The sequence below is a fragment of the Sciurus carolinensis genome, chromosome 3 (genome assembly GCF_902686445.1).
Source record: "Sciurus carolinensis chromosome 3, mSciCar1.2, whole genome shotgun sequence".
NCBI classification, from domain to species: domain Eukaryota; kingdom Metazoa; phylum Chordata; class Mammalia; order Rodentia; family Sciuridae; genus Sciurus; species Sciurus carolinensis.
In genome coordinates this window covers 17,853,842-17,876,025 of record NC_062215.1, presented here as the reverse complement: position 1 = coordinate 17,876,025, position 22,184 = coordinate 17,853,842, and the positions used below count along the sequence as shown (strand labels likewise).

At 53.6% G+C, this 22,184-nt stretch overlaps 1 protein-coding gene across 6 annotated transcripts in view; it reads right to left on the bottom strand.

Annotated features, from left to right (window-relative positions):
• Positions 1 to 20,970, bottom strand: part of Arhgap27 (Rho GTPase activating protein 27) — a 32,072-nt gene extending 11,102 nt beyond the window's left edge. For 2 of the 6 annotated variants that reach the window (XM_047545718.1, XM_047545717.1), the window contains exon 1: positions 821 to 940. In XM_047545718.1, coding sequence (XP_047401674.1) covers positions 821 to 877 — 57 coding nt within the window. In that variant the 5' untranslated portion in view covers positions 878 to 940. Of the gene's footprint in view, positions 1 to 820; positions 941 to 12,718; positions 12,861 to 17,730; positions 18,406 to 19,625; positions 19,759 to 20,507; positions 20,601 to 20,719 lie in introns of those variants that run through there. The other 4 variants (XM_047545715.1, XM_047545716.1, XM_047545714.1 and 1 more) reach the window with 4 other exon arrangements.
• Between the last annotated feature and the right edge of the window lie 1,214 nt (positions 20,971 to 22,184).

Below are 22,184 nucleotides of genomic sequence, written 5' to 3'. Positions count from 1 at the left end.
GGAGCGAGGTAGAACACTTAGAAGGAAGCATTCTGAGGACATGGCTGCCCCGGGGTTACAGCTCCTTAGGGAGAAGTGGGGGCCTTCTCTGGGGACGAGCAGGCAGGGGCCACTCCCCTTTAGGATGCTGGAGCCCCTGGGAGGGGGCAGAATTGCAGCACCTTGAGGCCCTACAGACTCTTCAAAAGCCCTCACAGTGCTAAGATGGAGCTGCTTTCCTCTCCTGGCAGGGCCTTGGCTGGGTTCTGACTGGTTCCTGGAGGCCAGGTGGAGCCAGGCCCTCCAGTTGGTCTCTAAGGGGTTACAGCAGGGCCTGCCACCCTGATCCCCCACTCCTGGAGACCCAGACGCAGCCACAGCCCATCAACAGGGTTCTGACTATAGCACCAAGGGTTCGAGAATTGTCTCCTAGAGATACAGAAGACACCAGGTGGGAAAAAGGAAGTTACCTCCCCACCTCAGCCCAGAGGACAGAGCCAAGAGGGACCCTGGTGTTACCATGTCAGCTGCCAGCCTCCCACACTTCCTTACGGCGGTTCTCCCCTGGTCTCCAGTTCTCTCCCCATGGCCACAAACAGGTAGCAGTACTGGCTCTCTTGCCCCAGGCTGAGGACCTCAGTATCTCTCACAGGCAGAGCTCAGGAAAAGCAAGGAGGCAAGAAACGAAAAGTTCCTGACGTCCTGAGACTCCCTGCCCTGAGTCCCACCTCACCCAGCTCATAACAGTCCTGAGTAATGAAGGCTCACAGATAGCCCCTAACCCCAGAAGGCCCACTGCTCCTGTAGAGGCTGAGATTGTCCCCAGGGCCACCATCCCTACCTGTGCCCGCAGGGCCCGGCTCTGCCTCCTGGTCAGTTTGGCAATCATGTCCACCATCCTGTCCCCTCTGAGCTGCTGGGACAGAGCCCTGGGAAAACTTTAGGGGTGGAGCCAAGGGACACAACCCCAGGGCTGGCACAGGGCAACAGGGAAACAAGAAGTTGCCTTGAGATGGCGGTAGGCTGAGAGTGCAGCCCATTTCCTGTCAGGGTTGCGGAAGTGCTGCCTGAGACAGGCTGCCTGAGGCAGGGGTGGGGGCCTGCAGGTTGTGGGTATTTTTTATGCCCTGGCTGCCACTCTGAGCTCTGAGTCCAGGAGGAGATCTGAATCCCAGGCCCACACAGCACAGAGCCAGTCACAGCTGAGTCACAGGTAGGGTGGGGGGATGCTGCACAGAGGGGACCAGCAGAAGGGGCGGCTGAGGGCTCTGACCTGGGATGGCCTACAGTAGTAGTTCCTGGACTGGAAACAGGGACAATGAGTGGCTGTCAACTCCCCCAATGCCCAGGGAGGATGTGAAGGGAAAGAGGAAGCCCGCAGCGGAGGGGAAGGGTTCCTAAAGAGGAAGGGGCCCAGGCAGATGTGGTATCAGGGAGCTGGCGCCTGGACCCTGCACACCACAGAGAGGGCAGGAGTGGTTCTGACCACCCCACTATCTGGTCACCTGATCGCCTGTGTCTGTCTCCTTCAGATTTGGTCACCAAGATGCACCCACCCCCACCTGTGTGTCCACATCAAGTACAAGAGAGACCGTGCCTTCCCCAATCCCACTCTCTAAGGACCCAGAGAAGCGTGGGGGGTGCCAGCTCCCCTCCTCACCAACCCCAGGCCCCCCTCTCTTCCCACTACCCCACATGCGGGTGGGATCCAGACCCCAGCCACGTGCAGGAGACACAGCACACCCTGGCTGAGAAGCTTCTGCTGCTGCTCCCTGGGGACCATCTTGCTCCCCTCTCCTCTCCAAGCTGCTTCTTCCCCAGCCCCAAGGGCCAGGTCCTGACTACAGTGGCTGCCCAGCTCCCTCCCACCTCAGGCTCTGCCCTCTCCCTATTCTTCCATTTCAGCTGTCCTCCTGCCTCCACCCTGATCTTTCTCCCCTGCACCCCCTGTGGGCTCAGATTCTGAGTGTGGGGTCCTTGGTGAGAGCACAGCAAGGCTGGGCCTCCCCTGTCCTCTGCCCTTAAAGTCTCCAGTGTCTTCCTGAGCCCATGCCGGGGCCCCACCCAGGAGCCGACTCCCGGGGCAGCCTGGCGAGGGTGGAGGGCAGGAGGCTTCGTGCTTGCCACACATGTGGTACATCTCACTGCTCCCACCCTGAGACCAGGACCAGATATACACACTTGTGCCCCCTCTGAGTCCCTAGGGAGGAGCTGGATGGGGGCAAGGGGGGACGACGGGTATGGGAAGCCAGGCTCTCAGCACTGCCCTGCACAGAGCATGGGGGCAGCGTCTCCGTGGCGGGACCAGGAGTGATGGTGTGGCGGCAGGCAGGGGGGACCTGGGAGCTGTCAGGCAGCACTCACCTGCCCCTCTTTCCCAGTGACTGGCCGGTCCCAGGCCTGGGAGTCTCCCAGCAGGCTCAGGACCCCACACTCCAGGGACACAGCAAACCCACAAGCTCTGTTTGCTGTAGGCCATAGAGGTTGGCTCTCAGGCCCAGCAAGAGGAGGTGATGACCACAGAGGCTCCCCAGAGGGTCTGCCTCCCTCAAGTATATCTTCACACCTCTGAGAGACACACAGGGGAGGGGAGGGAGAGAGGAGGCGCCAGAACCAACCAGCCCTGCCTCACCCACCGGCACCCCCTTGGCCTTCACCTTTCTCTCCCAGACCCTCCCAGGAAGGGTTGGGGCAGAAGCAGGTGCGAAAGGGAAATCCTGTCCTCTGGGTAAGAGGCAGAAGACCCCCAAACCAGCTGTTCCACCCAGGCACTGGCTCTGGGAGTGGTGAGGGACAGGGCCTCTGTGCCACCCAGGCTGAGCAGAGAGAGTCCCTCTCTTCCTCTCCCTGCCACACCTTCTCCAGGACTGGGCCTGGGTCTCACTTTGCATTCACCAGGGGCCTAGCCCAGAGCTACCTGTCCAGAAATGTGCAGGGGTGGGGGTGGGGTGGGGACAGGGGGTCCCAACACAAGGTCCTGGTCCTCACGCCTCAGAATGCTTGGAGGACCCATGCCTGCCTCAGTCCCCTGAGATTCCAATGGGACTGGTTTGGGCAGGGACGATTTGGCCAGGCGGCCGAGGGTGGCGCCTCCTCTCACTGAGGGATATGCTCTGAGGTTCGGAACTTAATGGGTTTGGGGCTGCAGCTTCGGCTGACGAGGAAAACCGAACGGCGCAGGAATCCAGAGTGGACTCTTGGGTGGACTCTGCCTCGGCTTTCCTCTGAGCAACCGCTGGACTTTCTGCGCCTATAGGATGGGTCTGTCCTCCCTGTCCCCACCCAGGGCTAGCCTCTGGGAAGGGGCAGAAGAGGCCACTGAGTTCCCACACCCACGGGACAGAATGAGACACTTCTGCTTTCCTGAGTATAGGTTTCGACGGGGCGCCCTGGGCACTGGACTCTGCCCCAGCCAGCGGGTGACCTCACGGGGCTGCCTGCTAACCCTGCTCCTCCGGGTGCGTGGGATCTGGGGTGTGGCTCCTCACTGGCTCCCGCCGCCTGTGCTCTGAGTGAGGTAGGTAGAGCCCCAGCAGGGCCTGTGGCACCAGCAGTGAGGGGAAGTGGCCTGCCAAGGAATCTCCCAGCCAGTGGTTGAGCCGAGCCAAGCAGGCAGGAAGGGGTGACGGGGGTCGTCACCTTCTGCCTCCCCAAACTTATTTGCACCTACACCCACTACTTCTTCTGCCTCTCCTCAGTAGAGGGGACAGAGCCCTCTTCTCCAGGCTAAGCTTCCCAACCTGGGCCCCCTAGCCTCCCACGTGATTGGGAGAGGCCTCACCACTAACCCCTTTCCTGCTTTCATCCCTTTGACATTTCTACAAATGTAAGGTCTCTCCGTCTTAAAAAGAAGAAGCACCCCCTGCTGGCTGCCTCCCTGCATCTCCTTCAATGCTAATCCTGGCCCCCTTCTTCAGTCAGGCCTCCTCCTCAGCCTCCTTGCTCAGGCACCTGGCCATGCTCAGAAGACCTCCGGCAAGTGGGTCCCCTGCAGCCTCGTCTGTCTCTGATAAGCATTTTTAAAACCCTCTCCTCCCCAGGCTTCTTCAGACCACCCCGCTGTCCTCCTCCTTCTCAGTCACTTGGAGCCAAGCTCTGCCTCTTCTGCCCTGGCCTCAGGACTTCTGGTGGCACCTTGCTTCTCGTCCTACCACTCTGGGAGAACGCAGCCAGCTGTAGGTTAACAACGCAGATCCATCTCTCAGCTTCTGCATCCAGCTGCCCTGGATGTCCTCTGTACATATGTTGGGACAGCTGCATGTCCAACATCAAGTCCATCTTCCCTCTCCCCCGACCCCATCCAGGGCCACCTCTCTTGCTCAAGCAGAGGCCTGGGCTCCTCCCTGTTCCTGCTTCCTTCCTATCAGCTGTTGTAGAGTCTGTTGGTCTGACCCGCCTAAGCCAGTTCACAGGTAGTACAGGGGTTAGAGACCATGGGGACACCACTCCCAGGAAGTAAACAGATGGACCTTTCACAGGACACTCGCTCCTGTCTCTTGAGCAGCATCCAGCAGAGGAAAGGCTGGGGCTGTTCCCAGGGACTGAAGAGACAAGTGTCATGTGTAGCCTTTGGTGGCATGCTGGGTCAGCGGCGGCTGTGCATTGGTGTTTTAGGACAATGGGGAAATCTGACCATGGCTCTTGCATGATGTTAAGGAGTTCATGCTAATTTGTTAGATATATTAATGGTAGGGTGGTTATGGAGAAGCACACTTATTTCCAGAGACACATCCTGAAGTTTTCAGGCATGAACCAAGGTGATGTTGGACATTTATAATTCCTCAGCAAAACAAACAGACAAACAAATATGGCCAGTGTTGCTCAATCTAGGTAATATGTATAACAGCATTCGCTTTTTAAAAATATTATTTTTATTGGGTTGAGGGTAGCTCGGTGGTAAAGCATATGCTTAGCATGCAAGAGGCCTTAGGTTCAATCCCTAGCACCACCCCCCAAATTATTTTTCCTTATCTGTATATTTAAAGAGTTTTCTAATGAAAAGTAAAAAAGAAAATTTTCCTTAAACTTTCTTTACAGTTCCTCATCCTCCACATTACCACGGCACACTTTGCTCACTATTCTTACCTGGAAGTTGACTTGCCCTTCCAGCACCCACCCCCAGTCCCAATCTCTCACAAAGTAATTTCCCTTCCCTTAAGATGCAGCCCCCAGCGGGGGTCCTGCTCTCCCTCTTCTTCCAGCAGCAAACTTTTACTGCATGAGTCAGGCAGGGCAGGGCAGTGGGTGGGCAGGACCTGGCTCAGGCCAGAGGCTATGCCCAGGGGCGGGGCTGGAACCCAGGAATCCTGGTGCAGGCTGGGCCTGCCATGAAGCCCCAGGGATAAAATGGGGTGGTCCTGTACCAAACCCTTTGTCCCCAGGAGCCCAGGGTAACTGAACAGGCGGTCCAGGTACTGTCTACCCCTGAGGCTGGGAGTGGTAGAACTGCTGGCCTGGAGACTGCAGGAGCCTCAGGCTCAGCCTCACAGGAGGAGCCCTAGAGGCCCCTGGGTAGAGACCACCCTCTTGTACACTGTAGCCACGCCCCCGAGCCAGCTACTCCACCAGCAGCAAGTTTACATCTGGTGACCTAAGATGTAAACTCCTCCCCTGTGACAGTCAGCAGCTACAAAGAGGCAGAACAAAACAACCCCATGCAGCCAGGAACCTGGCCATGCCCAAGACGCCCTCACAAATCACGGCAGAAAGATGGCCTGGTCAGTAAAAGGTGATGGGACAAGTGACAGCCATCTAGACATAAAATAGACAAAGGTGGGTCTACATCTTCCTCCGTCTACCCAGAAAACCCTTCAGGGATCAAATGTTTAAATGCAAAAAACGAAACCATAAAAATATTTGAAGATGGGGCTGGAGGATGTGGCTCAGTGGTAGAGCGTTTGCTTGGCAGGTGCGAGGCCCTGGGTCCGATCCTCAGCACCACATAGAAATAAATAAAATAAAAGCTCCATTGACAGCTAAGGAAAAAAAAAATTGAAGAAAAAAACATAAATACAATTTTTACACATACACTCACAGATATTCTGGTCAATGACAGAACACAGAGGTTATACCAGAGATAAAATATTTCTATTGCCTAGTGACATCATAGCCATTGTAAAGTCACAAGTGATGCCTGAGTCATAAGTGATGCCTGACTCCCATGTTCATGGTGACCTACTGAGTTGCTGTAAACAAGCTATTGTGTTGCCAGCTGTATAAAATGATAGCACATACATCCATGTGCAATGCATGATACTGGATAATAGTAACTAACGACTATATTACTGCTTATCTATTGACTATCCTAAGCTTTTTATTGTTATTTCAGAGTGTTCACCTTTTACTTATTAAAAAAAAAAGTGGGCTGGGGAGATAGCTCAGCTGGTAGAGTGCTTGCCTCGAAAGCACAAGGCCCTGAGTTCGATCCCCAGTACCGCCAAAAAAAAAAAAAAAAAGTTTTCTGGGAAACAGCACCCATAGTGCCCTGGCAGTGTCCTCCTCCATCTAGTTTTGTCACATCTCTTGACCGCGTCAGGAGGTCACTTGAGTGATCAGGTGATCTAGGTTTGTGAAGTGTTCCCTTGATGAGATCACCGAAGAACACCTTCCTCAGAGTGTGCTGCCATGCTAAGTGACGTGTGTGTGTGTGTGTGTGTGTGTGTCTGTGTGTGTGTCTGTGTGTGTTTGTAGAGAGACAAAGTCTTAGTTGACCTGTAATAATTCAACAGTCTATTTTGAAGACTCAAAATCTAAAAAGCCATAAAGTAAAGGATGGATACCCTCAATTATGTAAATACATTCTAAGAAAATGCTTTTTTCTTAGAGTCTTGCTATGTTACCCAGGCTGGTCTCAAACCCCTGGGCTCAAGTGATCTGGAAATACAGGTCTGTGCCATGGTGCTCAGCAAGAAAATTTATAAGAAAAACAACAACAACAATTGCTGGTAAAGACACAAAGAGAAACTTCCATATATCATCAGCAGATGTGTGAACTAGCACAGCCATTATGCAAACCAGTATGAAGTTTCCTCAAAAACCTAGAAATAGCTGGGTGTGGTGGCACACACGTGTAATTTCAGTGACTTGGGAGGCTGATGTAGGATGGCAAGTTCAAGGCAGCCTCAGAAACTTAGCAAAGCTTTTAAGCAACTTAGGGAGACCTTATCTCAAAATAAAAAAAAATAAAAAGGGCTAGGGATGTAAAGCACCCCTGGGTTAGATCTCCAGTACCCGCCCCCCCCCCAAAAAAAACCCCTAGAAATAGAACTACCATATGCTCCAACAGTTCCCCTACTGAGTATATAACCAAAGGAATTGAAATCAACGTGGCAAAAAACCATCTGTGCTTGCACATTTATTACAAGAGCCAAGAAATAACCTAGGTGTCCACCCACTGATGAATAAAGAAGTTGTATATATATATGATGGAATCTGATGAGCCAAAAAAGTATGAAATCCCATCATATGTGAATGAAATAAATCAGGTATGGAATGACAAATACCACTTGCACTAAAAAGTTGATCTTGAAGCAGAGAATAGAATAGTGGTTACCAGAGCTAGGGAAGCACACCCATAATCCCAGTGGTTTAGGAGGCTGAGGCAGGAGGATCGTGAGTTCAAAGCCACCCTCAGCAAAAGCAAGGCACTAAGCAATTCAGGGAGACCCTGTCTCTAAATAAAATACAAAATAGGGCTGAGGATGTGACTCAGTGGTCAAATGCCCCTGAGTTCATTCCCTAATACCCCACCCCCCAAATAAAAAGAAAAAGCTCCTAGAAACCAGTAAGAAAAAGACCAATAACCCAATAGGACAGTGGACAAAAAATATGAGTAGAATATTCACAGAAGAAGACAAACCGACAGACTTTAAAAAATTGGAAAGAGGGCTGGGGTTAGAACTCAGTGATAGAGTGCTCACCTAGCAAATGTGAGGCACTGGGTTCCCTCCTCAGCACCACATAAAATAAATAAATAAAATAAAGGTATTGTGTCCGTCTACAACTAAAAAAATTTTTTAAATTGGAAAGAAAAATGGAAATTCAAACCACTTTAAGATAATACTGCATATTTAACTATCACATTGGCAGAAAATAAATAAAAAGTTTGACAACATCCAGTTGGTTAAGGCTGTGGACAGACACTTTCATTTGTGTCTATCCACATACCAGCCTCATGGATGGTAATCTGGCAATATTATCATTTACCCTTTAACCCAGAAACCCTTCTGGAATTTTCCCTATATTTATGTGCACATGTACCAAAGATTGTTCATTATAGCCTTGTTTGTAATAGGAAAAAATGGTAGACCCTGAAGTGTTCATCAATAGGAGATTGGTTAAACGAATTATGATTCATCCCTGCAATGCAGAACCATAGCTATAAAAAAGAGGAAGAATCCTCCGTATGTACAATCTCCAAGGTACACAGTGATAAAAAGGCTAAAGGAAACGAGGTATAGGAAAGTGTGTACCACACTACCTGTGGGGAGGAGCACAGAAAACCAAGGCGTTGGTTACCTATTCCTAGTAGTTTGTATAAAGAAACTCTGGAAGAATAGAGAGAGAATGATCTAGAGCAGTAACCTTGGAGCGGATGGAGAATGGGGAGAGAGCAATGGTGCCTGTGAGGTTTTTACTTTATACTTCTTAGTATGGCTTTAACTTTAAACAACTGTAAATACGTTACCAATTAAAACTATCCAAGCCTCTTGGCAGGTAGAGGGGCTAGAAAATACAATTACAACTGGAACAAAAAAATAAGAACTTGTGAGGAGAGTCAAGTCAAGTACAAAGGTTTTTTTTTGTTTTTGTTTTTGGTACTGGAGATTGAACCCAGGGGCACTTTACCACTGAGCTGAGACACATCCCCAGTCCTTTAAAAAAAATTTTTTTTTTTTTTTTAAATTTTGAGACAGGGCCTTGCTAAGTTGCTGAGGCTGGTTTTGAACTTGCAATCCCCTCATCTCAGCTTCTGGAGTCTCTGGGATTACAGATGTGCACCACTGTGCCTGGCTAAGCACCGAGTTTTAAAAAGGATTTTTTTTTTTTTGACCTTATATCATTGTACTCATTAAAGGAGCAGATATTCACTTTGTTGTTGTTGTTGTTGTTGTTTTTTAAGATATTCACTCTTGAGATTCAAAATTTGTGGCCTGGAAAATCAAGTTTAAAAAATATCTCAAACAGAACAGAGGTATATAGAGCTAGAAATAAAGAGGAAAGTAGGGGGACCCCGTCAGCACTCACGTACAGTTGAAAAAAATAGTAATTGTGCAACAAACAGATTTTCCTAAACTGGACCTGAGTCTACAGACTGACAGGTTCTGGGAGTTCCACATGGGAGTGCCAAGAAGAATCCCATCTGGCACATCCTATAAAATGTGTGTTTGATTAGGAACCCCACGGAAGGGGGCAGAAGCCATAAATAAAATGGAAAGCATAGTAGGAAGAAAAGCGAAACCAATAGCAATCTGACTGAAGGGGAAAGAACCCACAAGGTCAAGTGTTAGATGCAAAATAAGCCAGAAGTAATAAAAAAGCAAGAGCAGGAAATCAGTTGTTGAATGAAATATGAGGAGATGGATCTCTCCCATTAAAAGACAGTTAAGCCTGTAGTCCCAGCAGCTCAGGAGGCTGAGGCAGGAAGACGGTGAGTTCAAAGCCAGCCTCAGCAAAAGCAAGGCACTAAGCAACTCAGTGAGACCCTGTCTCTAAATAAAATACAAAATAGGGCTGGGGATGTGGCTCAGTAGTTGAGTGCCCCTGAGTTCAATGCCTGGTACCATGCCCCCCCCAAAAAGAAATAGCTTGGGTTTAAAGCTACAGTGATATGAACAAGGAACACACTCCCCTGTCCCCCAGGGTGCTGGGGATTAAATCCAGAGGCTGTTGAAGGCTAAGGCAAGATTTCCACCACTGAGCTATGTCCATACCCAGCCCTTCTTTCTTTTTGGGTGCTAGGGATCGAACCTAGGGCCTTGTGCTTACAAGGCAAGCACTCTACCGACTGAGCTCTCTCCCCAACTCCCCCAACCCTTTTTTTCATTTTGAGACAGATCTCATTAACGTGCCAAAGCTGGTCTTGAACTTGTGATTGATCCTCTGGCCTCGGCCTCTCAAGTAGCTGGCATTTAGGAATGAACCGCTTCAGCTGGCTTTAAAAAAAAAATGCACTTAAAACCATGTGATTATGGTTGAAAATAAAAGGATACTAAAAGATACCAGGCAGGTGCAAAAAAATAGTCAAATAAGATAAAGGGTGGCCACATTGATACTGGGAAGGTAGAGTCCAAGGCCGAGTGAGCCCTGAAACAGGATGAAGAGGGACACAGCATGATGGCAGAAAGGCAAGGGTGACTACAGAAGAGTCCAAGTCTCTGCGCTCCCAACAGCATTGTAGTTAAATATAAAAAGCAAGACTATTAAAAGCACAGGAAGAACTTCATAGAGTCAGTCTGAGCAGGAAGTTTAACAAATCTCTATAAGAAACAAAGCTCCCCCCCCAAAAAAAAGGGCAAGGTAATAAATGTTTGAATAATACAATCAACAAACTTGATCTGATCCACATGGAACCATATTTATATCCCTTAAATAGAGAATATACACTTTTCCTGTATGTCTATGAAAAACAGAAGTCATTTACTTGGTCACAAAAATAGTCCATAATAACTTTTTAAAAAAAAAATTTTTTAGTTGTCGATGGACCTTTATTTTATGTATTTATATATTTATTTATTTTTATTTTAATTAATTAATTAATTTATATGTGAGAACTGAACCCAGGGCCTCACATATGCCAGGCAAGTGCTCTACCACCGAGCCACAACCCCAGCCCCCCATGATAACTTTTTAAAGAAAAAAACTAATCTAAAGAAAAGGAATGCTTTCCTAAAAAAAAAAAAAAAAAAAAAAATAGAAGAAGAAGAAAAAAAAAGACCCAAATTAACTACAGAATTAGTAGAAAACTTGAATAGATTAATCATCACTGATGAGAGAGAGAAAAGTCTGTCACAGAAAAATTCACAGATCCAGAGGATTTCGCGCGAGAGAATTACAGAAGCCTTTAGGATTCACCTCTGAATGTCACCTTCCTCCTCCAGGAAGCGTTCCTAGATTTTTCCTGCAATGAGACCCTGGGAGGGGTCCTCCTCCGATGGCCCCGCTCACAGCTCCTTGCAGAGGCATCTGCCACATCCTATCGTAACCCTAGACTTGATGGTCAGGCTCTCCCACTGGACAGCAAGCTACCTGAGGGCAGGGCCTTACTTTTCATTGTCTTCCCAGGGCCCAGTACAGCACCTGCTGGTTACTCGCTTCCTGTACGTGGGGGTGAAACAGCAGGAAGCACCCATGTCAGCACCCGGCCATGCCCCACATGGGAACCTGGGACAGCCAGTAAGGGAAAGAAACCCAAACGCTCTCAGGAAATAGATAGAAATTTCTCTGTTATCTAAATATTGATAACGAGGCTCAAGCATTTTATAGGGGGAATATAGTTATTTACACATCAGACAGGCCCAGCCTGGCCAGGAGTGCTTCCTCATCATAATAAGGAAGGAAGAAGGCTGGGGGATCTGCAGGCAGCCTCTGCGGGTCTCTCTGCGTCCCAGGACTGCACAGGGACCCCTGCCCCATTCTCCTGCATGACTGCCAGGGGACCTCTGGCCAGGAGGACCCCTCCTGATTTGATCCATTCATCCGTGCAGCGTCTGTAGCCAAAGAGCCCACAGGCTGGCAGGGGCCTCCCCTTGCCTAGGCCACAGCTCTGGAAATTCCCTTACCACCAGAATCCTTCCTCAATTCGGACACATGGCTTCCCAAACTGAACCAAGTTCTCTTATGGCCCGGGGCCCCAGGGCCTAGCAGCCCCATTTCCCCCTGACACCAACCAATAGCCACTGTTCCCTTCAGCCCAGACCAGGCTCCAAAGCTCCCCAACACCCTGGCAAGGAGCCCTGACCGCATTCCTGATCCCTTTCTACCCCTAGTCATGATCCTGGGCCTTACTGGGCCCCAAGGCCTGGCACTGACCACCCATGGGGCCGGCCTTCAGCACCAGGGCCCCTCTCCTCCCTCTACTGAACAGAGTTGGAGGAACAGCAGAGAAAATGGGCCCAGAGTGAGGCTCAGGCTACTCAGGAGGAAGGGCAGGTGAGTGGGTGGTCCCGGGCCCTCTCAGAGCCTGGGGGTGAGGAGGCTCAAAGACTAAGGGTGAATAATGAGCCCAGCCCCCTTGGGCCTGCAGGAAGGGAGTTCTTAGTGGCCAAGAATGTGGGGTGAGGTGGGAGGGAGCCCCTGAGAACCTGCTCTCTCACAAGCCAGGTCACAGGTGGGGCAGCAGGGTTGGGGATTCTGGGTCTGCCTGGGGCTGCAGGTGAGGCATGGGTGGGGTGGGAGAGTTCAGGCCACATGTGAGGGAACTGGCTGAGTCACTGCAGGGCCCTGCCCTAGCTGGAGGTTGGGGTTTGTCACTGGGTCCCCTCAACTTGACCTCCTCTCCTTGCTCTTCCCACCCACTTTCCAGGGCCTCCCCAGCTGGCCTGGAAGTGGGAGAGGTGGGTCTGTCTTGAGGCCAGTGCCTTTATCTCAATCACGGCCACCTTGGGTCACCCTTGGAGTTCGTCCCTGGAGATTGTGCAGAGAAAAGGGGGAGTCGGGGAAGGAGGGAAGCGAACGAGGAAATTGCAGTGCTGGTCCCCTTCTTCCCCAGAACCCCTAGCTGCCGGTGGAGGTCACTCACAGTTCCTGGAGTTGGAGGAGAGAGGAACGAGGCCCTGGGGCTCCTTCTAGTCCCGGCTGCCAGCTCAGGTGCGGCGCCTCCAGGCTGCTTGCATAAGAAGTTGTAGGGCTGTAACTCTGCCCTGCCAGCAGGCACGGGCTCCCGTCCAGATCTGCAGCCCTGAGCCTTCCCACCTCCCAGGCCTGGGGCGGGGATGGTGACCACGCCTTGAAGTCCCCAATCAGGTCTGTAGCTGTGGGGGAGGGGCCTCCTCGGTTCCTGGTCACGCTGGCCCTTGCCTGGCTCCCTGAGAGGCCTCCTAGGGTGCCTGAGGGGAGTCCTCCCAGCATCCCTCGCCCCTCTCCCTCTCCCCATCAGCAGCCTGGCTTCTGCCCTCTCCTGGGGAGTCTTAATTCCCTTGCTCCTTCCCCAGCTGCAGACAGCAGGGAGGAGGCTGCGAAGTCCTCCTTCTGCTGCCCCTGCCCTCCCTCCACAGGGCCTGCAGACAGGCTGCTCAGAAAAGTGTACATTTGCTTGTCTTCGGCTTGAACTGTTCTTGCTGAGGGAAACAGGATGGGCAACCCTGAAGGCCACCTGGCTGAGACTGAGTCAAATGGGGGCGCTGGGGGAGTGAGGAGGCTGGGGTCAGGAGCCTGGAGCTGACGTGAGCACAGCCAGCTGCTGGCTGCGGGACCTTTGGCCAGTCACTCAATCTCTCTGAACCTCTTTCTTCTCTGGGCAAACGGGTGCACCTGCACTGCCTTCCCAGCTGCTAGGAATTTGTCCTGTGTCCTGGCCTCTGAGTCCACAGGGCTGGCAGTCCTGTCTTAGGCACTCTGTGTTCCCCATGTCCAGCCTGGCAACCAGCCCACACCAGGTGCTCATCTGTGCTGCTCGAGGAAGTGGCAATTGACAAGCCTAGAAAATGCCATCCGTGGGAGTGGCTCTTCTCTTCTGTGGGGTCCCTGGCCCTGCCAAGTGACAGCTTTGAGTTGATGGACTAAGCTTGACAGATGGACGTCCCTTCACACTCCCCGGTGACTCTGTCACCTCCACCTGCACATCCTTGCCCTCTGTTCTGGATCACTCCTTTCTCCCAAGAATCCCATCTCCATCTCTACCTCCTCCCCATCTGCAGCCTCTGGGTCTCCCAGCTCCTGTCCATCCACTTAAGCCAGGGAAGTCTCCATCCTCCACCCTGCACCCTCTGTCCACGCAGTCTCCCCCGTCCCCAGTGGTCAACACTCTCGACCCACGTCCTCACCTTGACTCCCACCCACGATCCTCTCCCTTCATCCATCCTTTGACCATCTGGCCTTCAGGTGACCACTTTAGATAAATACCCTGTGTCCTTTATCTAACTTGACCTCCCCATCACCCCCTTTCTTCTAGACTCTTCCTCAGCTTCTGGGTCAGCACTCTCCTACTTTTCCTTCTTGTCCCTGGCTCTATTTCCTCTTTGCTCCTCTTTATTTTTTATTGGTTCTTTTTAGTAATACGTAACATTAGGATTTATCTTGACATAATTATAAAAGCATGACATGTAATTCGCTCGAATTCTCTCTGCTCTTCTTTGCCAACTAAATTAAGGTGGGCCCCATCTTCCCTCCACCCCTCTCCTTCTCAGTCAGCCTCCAGGTCTGAGCCGGGACGCTAGGACTCGGCCTGACTGCCCTCCCGCTGCCCCAGCCCATTGCTGCCATATCTTCCCATCACCACCTTGTGCCTAGGTCATTCCAAGGACCCCGGCCACTCTTGCAGCTGTGGATACAGAGGTCTTTTCTCCATCCCACTCCCTCCTCTGCTAAGAGCCTTTCAACAGCTGCAGGAGAAGTCCACATTCCTGGCAAAATCTCCTGAGACCCTGCTCAGCAGGCACCACCCACCCCTGCCCACTGTCTGGGCCCCCAGCACCCAACACTCAGGGTGGGTGGGGCTGTAAGATACCAAATGTGGGGTCAGTCCACACCTCTTCTGCCCATGCTCCACTGTACCCTCAGTGCAGCCCATCACAGATAGCCGGGGCTGCACCGGACGGAGGCGTCTGTTATGATTTAGATAAGAGGTGTCCCTCGAAAGCTCAGCTGACAGACAATGCAAGAAAGTTTGGAGGTGAAACATTGTGTTACACGAGCCTTCACCCAATCAGTGTGTTAATCCACTTGAATGGATTAACTGGGTGGTTACGGTAGGCAGGTAGGGTGTGGCTGGAGGAGGTGGGTCACTGGGGATATGCCTTTGGGGCTTATATTTGTCCCTGGTGATCAGGAGCTCGCTCTGCTTCCTGGTGGCTGTGTCCTGAGCTGCCTTCCTCCTCCACACTCTTCCCTCATGGTGTTCTGCCTCATCTTGGGCCCCAGATCAGTGGAGCTGTGTCTTTGGACTGAGACCCCTGAAACTGGGGGCACCAAATAAAGTTTTTGTTTTCTAAAATTGTTCTTGTCAGGTCTTTCTGTCATAGTGGCGGAAAAAGCTGACTAAAACAGCTTCTGTCCTCTTCCACCAGTTTCCTGTCCCAGAGAATGAGTTCCCCAGGACTGCCCCAGTACCTAGATCCCTGCTGCTGTGCCTAGATCCCTAGGCCCACCTAGGTCGGCAAGCATTTAATCAATTCATGCTTAATGAAGGAGCAGTTGGACTTGGGTGGGGGGACCCCTCCTACTGCATTCTTTGAGGGAGAAACAGGCAGGCTCACCTTTCAGGAAATTCCTTCCTGAAATGCTGCCTGGAACAAGGAAGGACTGGGGTGGGGTTTCCTTCCCAGGGGAGAACTAACTCCCAACCCCCAGAGTTTGTCGGGGACAAGGTGTCAGGGAGAGGCACAGCTGACCTTGTGTAAAGCACAGTCATAGGGAATGTAGTATTGTTAGATGCATCCCACAGAGGAGTCAGTGAGACCAGAGATGGTGAGCAACTTTTTGAGGCCACACAGTGAATTAGGAGCCAGGTGCAGCTCTCCACCCCAAACGGAAGTCTCTGACAGCTGTCCCAGTTTCTCTCTGTGTAAGTACCCCCCAACACCATCAGCTGGGCCCCCAAATCACTGCACCTGGGAACTTGCTGGGAGCTGAAGAAAGGAGGACAAAGGTACAACTGGGCAGTGACTCTGGTGTTAGGGTGATTTCTCAGCAAATGCTGAGACCGGGGGGACCCTCCTTTGATCCCAAGTTCTGGGTTAATGGCCCTTGGGCAGATCCGCAGAGTCCTGGCTGGTGGATAAGGGGTCTGTCATTCCGGCGCTCCTCAACACACTCAGTGCACAATCTCTAGGTCACAGGAGGGGGTTCAGGGAGCAAGACCTTCCCCCGCCCCCAGTCGGGAACCTCTCAGGGCGGGCACACTCCCTCCGTCGCTAGGACAGAGAATGTAGAGAGTCTCGAAAGTATGCCGCCAACCACAGCCTGCCCTGGAACGGAGGGGACCCAGGGGACAGAGAGCTGGCATCCAGTCATTTGTCCTAGAGAGGCCGCCTGGCCTGCTGGCAAAGAGCACCGCACCGGGGCAGTCCCGCTCCGCGCCAGCCAGGTGCTGTTGCCTGCTCTGGCCACAAGGGGGCGGGATGTCCCGGAGAGCCCTGAGCAATGCCACGCAGATTCCGGGGTAAGAATGCCCAGAGGGGCTCCCGGCCGGTCTTGGTGGACCGTTTGCTGCTACATGCCAAGTCCTTCCACACCTCACATCATTTAAGGCTCACGACAACCTAATGTGTTTACACACAAAGACACCGAGCCTGAGGGAGTTAAGTGGCTTGTCAGCAACTGGCGGGTGACTAGCAGAGTCAAATTCAAGTCTCTGTAGTTTCAAAACCTGAACCCTGCGTTGCAACGAGACAGGGCGGAGGCTGACCGTGCAGCTGGCTGACCGGCAGGTGGTGGATCCGAACCACCTCCTACGTCTGGGCACCCCGAACTCAGTACTGCCGCGTGCAAGCATTGGCGTTTATTGAGGTTACAACCATATACAAAGAAGTCAGAGGCTCCCAGGCCTCAGAGGTCCTCCATTCGCCCTGTCTTTGGGCTAACGAACAGAGACCCTGAGAGGGGAAGTGAGTTGCCCATAACTCCACAGCTGGTGGCAGATGTCAGAACGGGTTTGGGCACCTTTTTCCCCCTTGGGGAGCTCCCCGACCCTGAAAAGTTTCTAAAGTTCAAGATGTGAGGCCCGTCGGAGTAGTCTGGGGATATAAAAGTAGTTTTAAAACGCGTCTGCTGGGCGCGGTGGCGCACGCCTGTAATCCCAGCAGTTTGGGAGGCTGAGGCAGGAGGATTGCGAGCTCAAAGCCAGCCTCAGCAAAAGTGAGGCGCTAAGCAACTCAGTGAGACCCCATAACTAAATAATATACAAAATAGGGTTGGGATTGTGGCTCAGTGGTCGAGTGCCCCTGAGTTCAATCCCAGGAATAAAAAAAAAAAGGTGGTATTTTCGATTTCTCAGATTAACACAATCGGACACCCTCACAATAACTGAACTTCTCTCTGAAACAAACCCATCAAGAGTTTTTAAGAAAGAACTGAAACGTTGGAAGCAGCCCCAAAGGGAAGTGGTGCCTGACTTTCATATCCACCAGCTCATCTGACCTCTCTCCCCCTCAAGCTCCTTGGAGAAAATCGAGGCAGGTAGAGCCCCCGAGGTCCACAGACCCATAGCAGATGCACTGCGGAATACAGAATGTGGGGATTTTAATATGGTAATACTGGACATGCATCTGCCGTAGGATCTGTAACCTCCTGGCATGGCTTGGGACAGTACCCTGTAATCAATCTCATTTGTGTTTCTGCAGGAAAACATGAATAGTTACAGTAAGTGGAATCAGTAAAGACTCCAGATCAGTTCCAAGACCAATTTTGCCACCAGTTGAATTATGAAAACATTTGGGCTTCCAAGGAACTTTGTCATTTAGGAACTGCAGATAGTTCTGAGCCTGACCACTTGTTTCATGCTGAAGGAGAGATCTCGACCAAAGCCCATGGATACTGAGGGGAGCATCACGAGGGCGCGGCCCAGCACCTGCCAAACGGCTGGCGGCGCCTTACCTGCTCTGGGATCTCCTCGCGTTGAGGGCCGCGCACATCCGAGATGGCCTCGTAGATGTTCTCTGAGTCACTGCGCGCCAGGGGCCTTGGGCTCACCCAGGATCCCGCCACGCTGCAGGCCTTGAAGCGGCCTGCGCTTCCGAGGAGGCCGGCAGGGGGCGCTGCGGAGCGCGCCAGGTCGTCCAGGGACTGCGCTGGGCGCACAGGCGCCGAGGGTCGCACATACAGACAGGTGGGCAGGCCCGGCGCCAGGCTGCTGCGGTGAGTGGCGCCGCTGCGACGCGCAGGGCCGCACAGGGAGCTGGCGCGGCCCCGGGGCTCCCCGGGTGTGCGGTCGGAGCCCGCGGGCGCGGACAAGCTCACGAACCGGTAGTCGTAGGTTTGCGGTTCGGGTACTGCGGGGCCCGTGTGGGGCGCGGGTGTCTGCGGGGCAGTAGCAGGGTCGCCGAGCGCGGGCAGCTCGCGCACATACTGCGCGGGCAGGTAAAAGGGTCGGCCACCGGGCTCGCGCCGCACGTGCCACCAGTGTTCCGTGCTGCGGCGCAGCAGCCTGTAGCGCTCGTTGGGCTGTATGGCTACGAGGCGCCCGTCCTTGCCGGTGTACTCGAAGGGGTGCTCCACCAGCACGTACACGTCCCCCTCGACGTCCGCCGCCATCGCGGCCACCGCGTTTTCCTATGGGCAATCAGGAGAGGGGCCACTGAAGTCACCGCACTAGGCGGCAAAGACCTGGGCCTGGATCCTGCACTCGCCCTGTGCGTTCGGGCTTCAGTTTTCCCATCTCTAAAAGGGACTTGCATTAAAAAAATCTCCGAGGCTCCCCTTCTTACAGTCCGTGATGGAATTACGACAACCCCTGTCTATCCGTGGGGTTGATTATAAAATCTGAGCCTCGCTTCGGTACCACGTTGAGGAAACTGGGGGTAATACCGGTCCAGCTTTGCTGCCGGGCAGCCTTGGCTCCCACGGGGTGATTGCCTGCAATAAGGTCAACATCCGCCTAAAAGGTGACTTAGACTCAATTTTCCTGTCACCTATGTGGGAAGAAAGGCCCATTTCCCGCCGCCCCCAGTCTCTCCCCGCCCGATCCTGTCCTCAGGCCGCCAGCCCACAGGGAATTCGGGGGAAGCTCCGCGGCTTCCCCTCCCTCCAGGAGTCTGTACCCAGAGCCCGCGGAATCGGGTTGAAGTGCGGGTTTTGAGGCGGCCCCTGAGCTATTCTACCCTGGCAAGGTTGTTCCTGCTTTTAGTCCAAGGACCTTGACGTAGGGGCTTCGACTGCCGAGGCTGGAGAACCGGTTTTCTCGGTTTCTCTTTCCTTCTCCAGTGGCTTCCCCACAGACGTGAACCCGGAGACCGGTCCGCCCAGACCGGCCGACACCGCCCCCTGCTCTCCAGCTCCCAGGCAGCCTCCCCGGAGAGCCTCGATTAGCACCCAAAGAATGCACTTTGTGACAGTGACTATCCATAGGGTGTCCCCAGGATGCTGCCTGGCTACTGGTGTGTCAGGGAAGGGTTCAGAGCCGAACTGTAAATCTGCCTGTGTGCTTCATCAAAGCTAAGAACCGGAAGTGCCTGGTCCCTCCAAATTCCTACATTGACCGACCACACCTTCGTCTGCCCCGCGAAGGTGTCCCGGGACCAGCAGCCTCGAGTTCGGTTTCTTGCTGAGGCCAAAAGAACCCAGGAACAAGTTCCGACGGGGGTCCCATAGCGCTCCTACTCTGCTTTACTTAAACGTTCCTTGACTGGGAAGGGGTGTAAAGGGAGTCACTGAGCACACTGGACCGGGGAGGCGCAGTCTGTGAGCAGTTCAGAGCTAAGCCAACAAATCCCTTGGAGGAGGACCCCACCACCCCCAGGTTCCTTTCGCTTGAATCCCACTTGAGCACTCACGTTAGCTGGGCGGGCCTCTGGGAGCCCATGGGCTGGATGGGCGGAGCCGGCAAAGGGCTGCAGGTTAGGCCACTGTCATCTCCTTGGGCGGGGCTTCCAGTGGCAAGGCTGGAGAGACTGCGCGGAGCAGGAGCTGACAAGGGGAGGGAAGGAGAAGAGGGACACTCAGGAGGGCTGTCCCCAATTTCCAATGCAGCTGTGTCTGCGAGGACAAGGAGGATCCATAATGCCTGTCCCAGGGCCTTTGGGAGTGCATTGAGGACAGGGCGCAGAACAAGAGAAGGCATGCGTGGGGTGCCGGAGCCGGGAGGGCTGCGTCTGAAGGGGCGCTGGGGGTGGTGAGGGGAGCCCAAGGACCTGCCCCTGTCCCGCCTCCCTCCTCCACCAGCCTCGGGATTTGGTGTCCGGGGCCCCTGAGTGCCGCGGGTGAGCGGCTCTGGAAATGCCCTCCTGGAGCTGGTTGTTTCGTCCGGGCGTTCCCATTCCGAGCGAGGCCATTTGCACCCTGAATCACCAGATTCGAGCCCTTTCCACCGGATTGCCAGTACTACCCGTTCCGGGGCCCCCCTCCGCCCTCCGTAGGACCTTTCTGGCCGCAACCCAGCCGGGCCTGGAAAAACTCGGAGGGAGATTCCCACGGGCAGAGACGCCCACCAGAGCGCAGTGTCTCGGGCTGTGTGGGAAGGGGACCTGCGCTTCAGCTCCTTCCCGGATCCTGGTGGGTGGGGAAAGGGAGGGAATGGTAGTGCGGGGAAGATCCCCGGAGCGCAAGAATGCACGGGTCGCCAGGAGGTGCCCTGCTTGTACTGCCCGGGGGACAGGAGCCGCAGAAGCGCTAACGCCTGAGTGGGCACTGGGGGCCTGGGTCTGGTCGTCTCCCACCCTCGAACGGAGAGCTGCTCCTCGCCTACTGCTCTTCAGGGGATCCGGCCGGCAGGACCCTCCTCTGGGCTCGCTCAGCTCCAGCCCGCAGCGCTGTGCGAAGGGGAGGCGCCGTGCGGGGCGCTGGAGTGAGGACAGGCCACCTGGGGCACCCTTCCCTCCCTCCCCGGCTCAGTCCCCCCCACGCCGCCCAGCCCTGCTGGCCCTGGCACCTCAGGGCGTCCGTCCGCTGGCTTCTCTTCCACTTGCCCCGACAGACGCGTGAGGTTTCGGCGTCCGGTGCTCCCTCCTCCACCGCCCGGCTCCCGCGCTGCCCTGTTTCCTGTTCAACAATATAACGAGGGAGGTACCGGCGGAGAGCACCCGGCAGAACTTCCTCCCGGGCTGGGGCTGGGCTGCGGTTGGAAGAGACAATCCCCGGTGTCCTAGCTTCCTGTCCCCTCTGGGCCGGGCCAGTGTCCCAGGAGCAGAGACGCCACACCTTCCCCCGTGCACCTCCTGGAATCCTGGGCCACACCTGGCTGTCTCCAGAGAGGAGGAGGCAGCCGGGCCGGATCGGGGGATGAGTGGGGTGGCAGCCTCCCACCAAATGCTCCTGGCCAGATTTCCCTCCCTTCACGCCCCTCCTCCAACTAGTAGGGGAGTAGGGCCACCCTCCAATGTGTCGGCAGGGTAAGCTTGGAACAACCTTCTGAAGGCCAGGATCTTGAGTCCAGTTCCAGGGCCCTCCACCTTGGAGGTCTCATCTTTTGGAATCTGCTGCCTCTGGGAAAAGCAAACTTACCCCTGTGTCTTGACCTCGCACTCACTCCCGACTTGGGCAAGCTGACCCCAGGGGATCCCAGCTCTCAGGGTGGCAGGAACAGTTGTGCCATCTCCCTAGGTGCTTGTGCTGAGAGCTGGCTGCTTCAGGTAAGTGAGTTGAGGGTTTGATTGGAAACTGAATCTGGCCATGTTCGTTCTTGAACTCCATTTCCTCCACATCTTTGACCCTGTTAGGAGTTGCCCCCCAGTGAGTCCTCCTTGTGCTATGAAGAATCTCTGCATCTGCGTTCTGGAGGCATGTTGAGATCCCTCAAGGCAGGCACATAGCAAAACTCAGCACTGCCCTGCATGCTTAGAAAATAGTGACTGGATTGGACCCTCCCTCCATCCCACCTCTTAGGTCTCCCCACTTATCCTAGCTAGGCAGTGTGGCTGGTAGTGGTTGTACTCCTTGTTTGGAGTCTAGTAGGCTGATGCCCAACTCTGCCCTGTGTTGACCTTTAGACACTGGGAGTATTGCTTTATGTGTGCATCTCAGTTTTCTGTCCAATAAACTGGGGATAGTTAATGCCAAATTCATAGACTTGCTGGGAAAATAAAATGAGATGCACTAAGAACAATGGCAACTACACACACTTCATTAGTTATTATTACTGCGTTTACTGAGATGGGCTCTTTGGGGTTGGGTTGTAATCTCCAAACCTCCCATTCCCTAGGTAGAAGGGGAGGAAGGGGAAACACGTGGCCTTAGAGGTACTTCAGGCTGAGTCCAAAGGCAGGAGAGCACAAGCTCACGTGTCCTTGGCCCTCCACTGGGCCTGCCTCCTGCAGCCTTCACACCAGCTCCTCTTTGCATCTCTGGGCTTACCATCTACTGCCCTTGGAAGAGGGAAGACCCTTGGGGGAAGATGG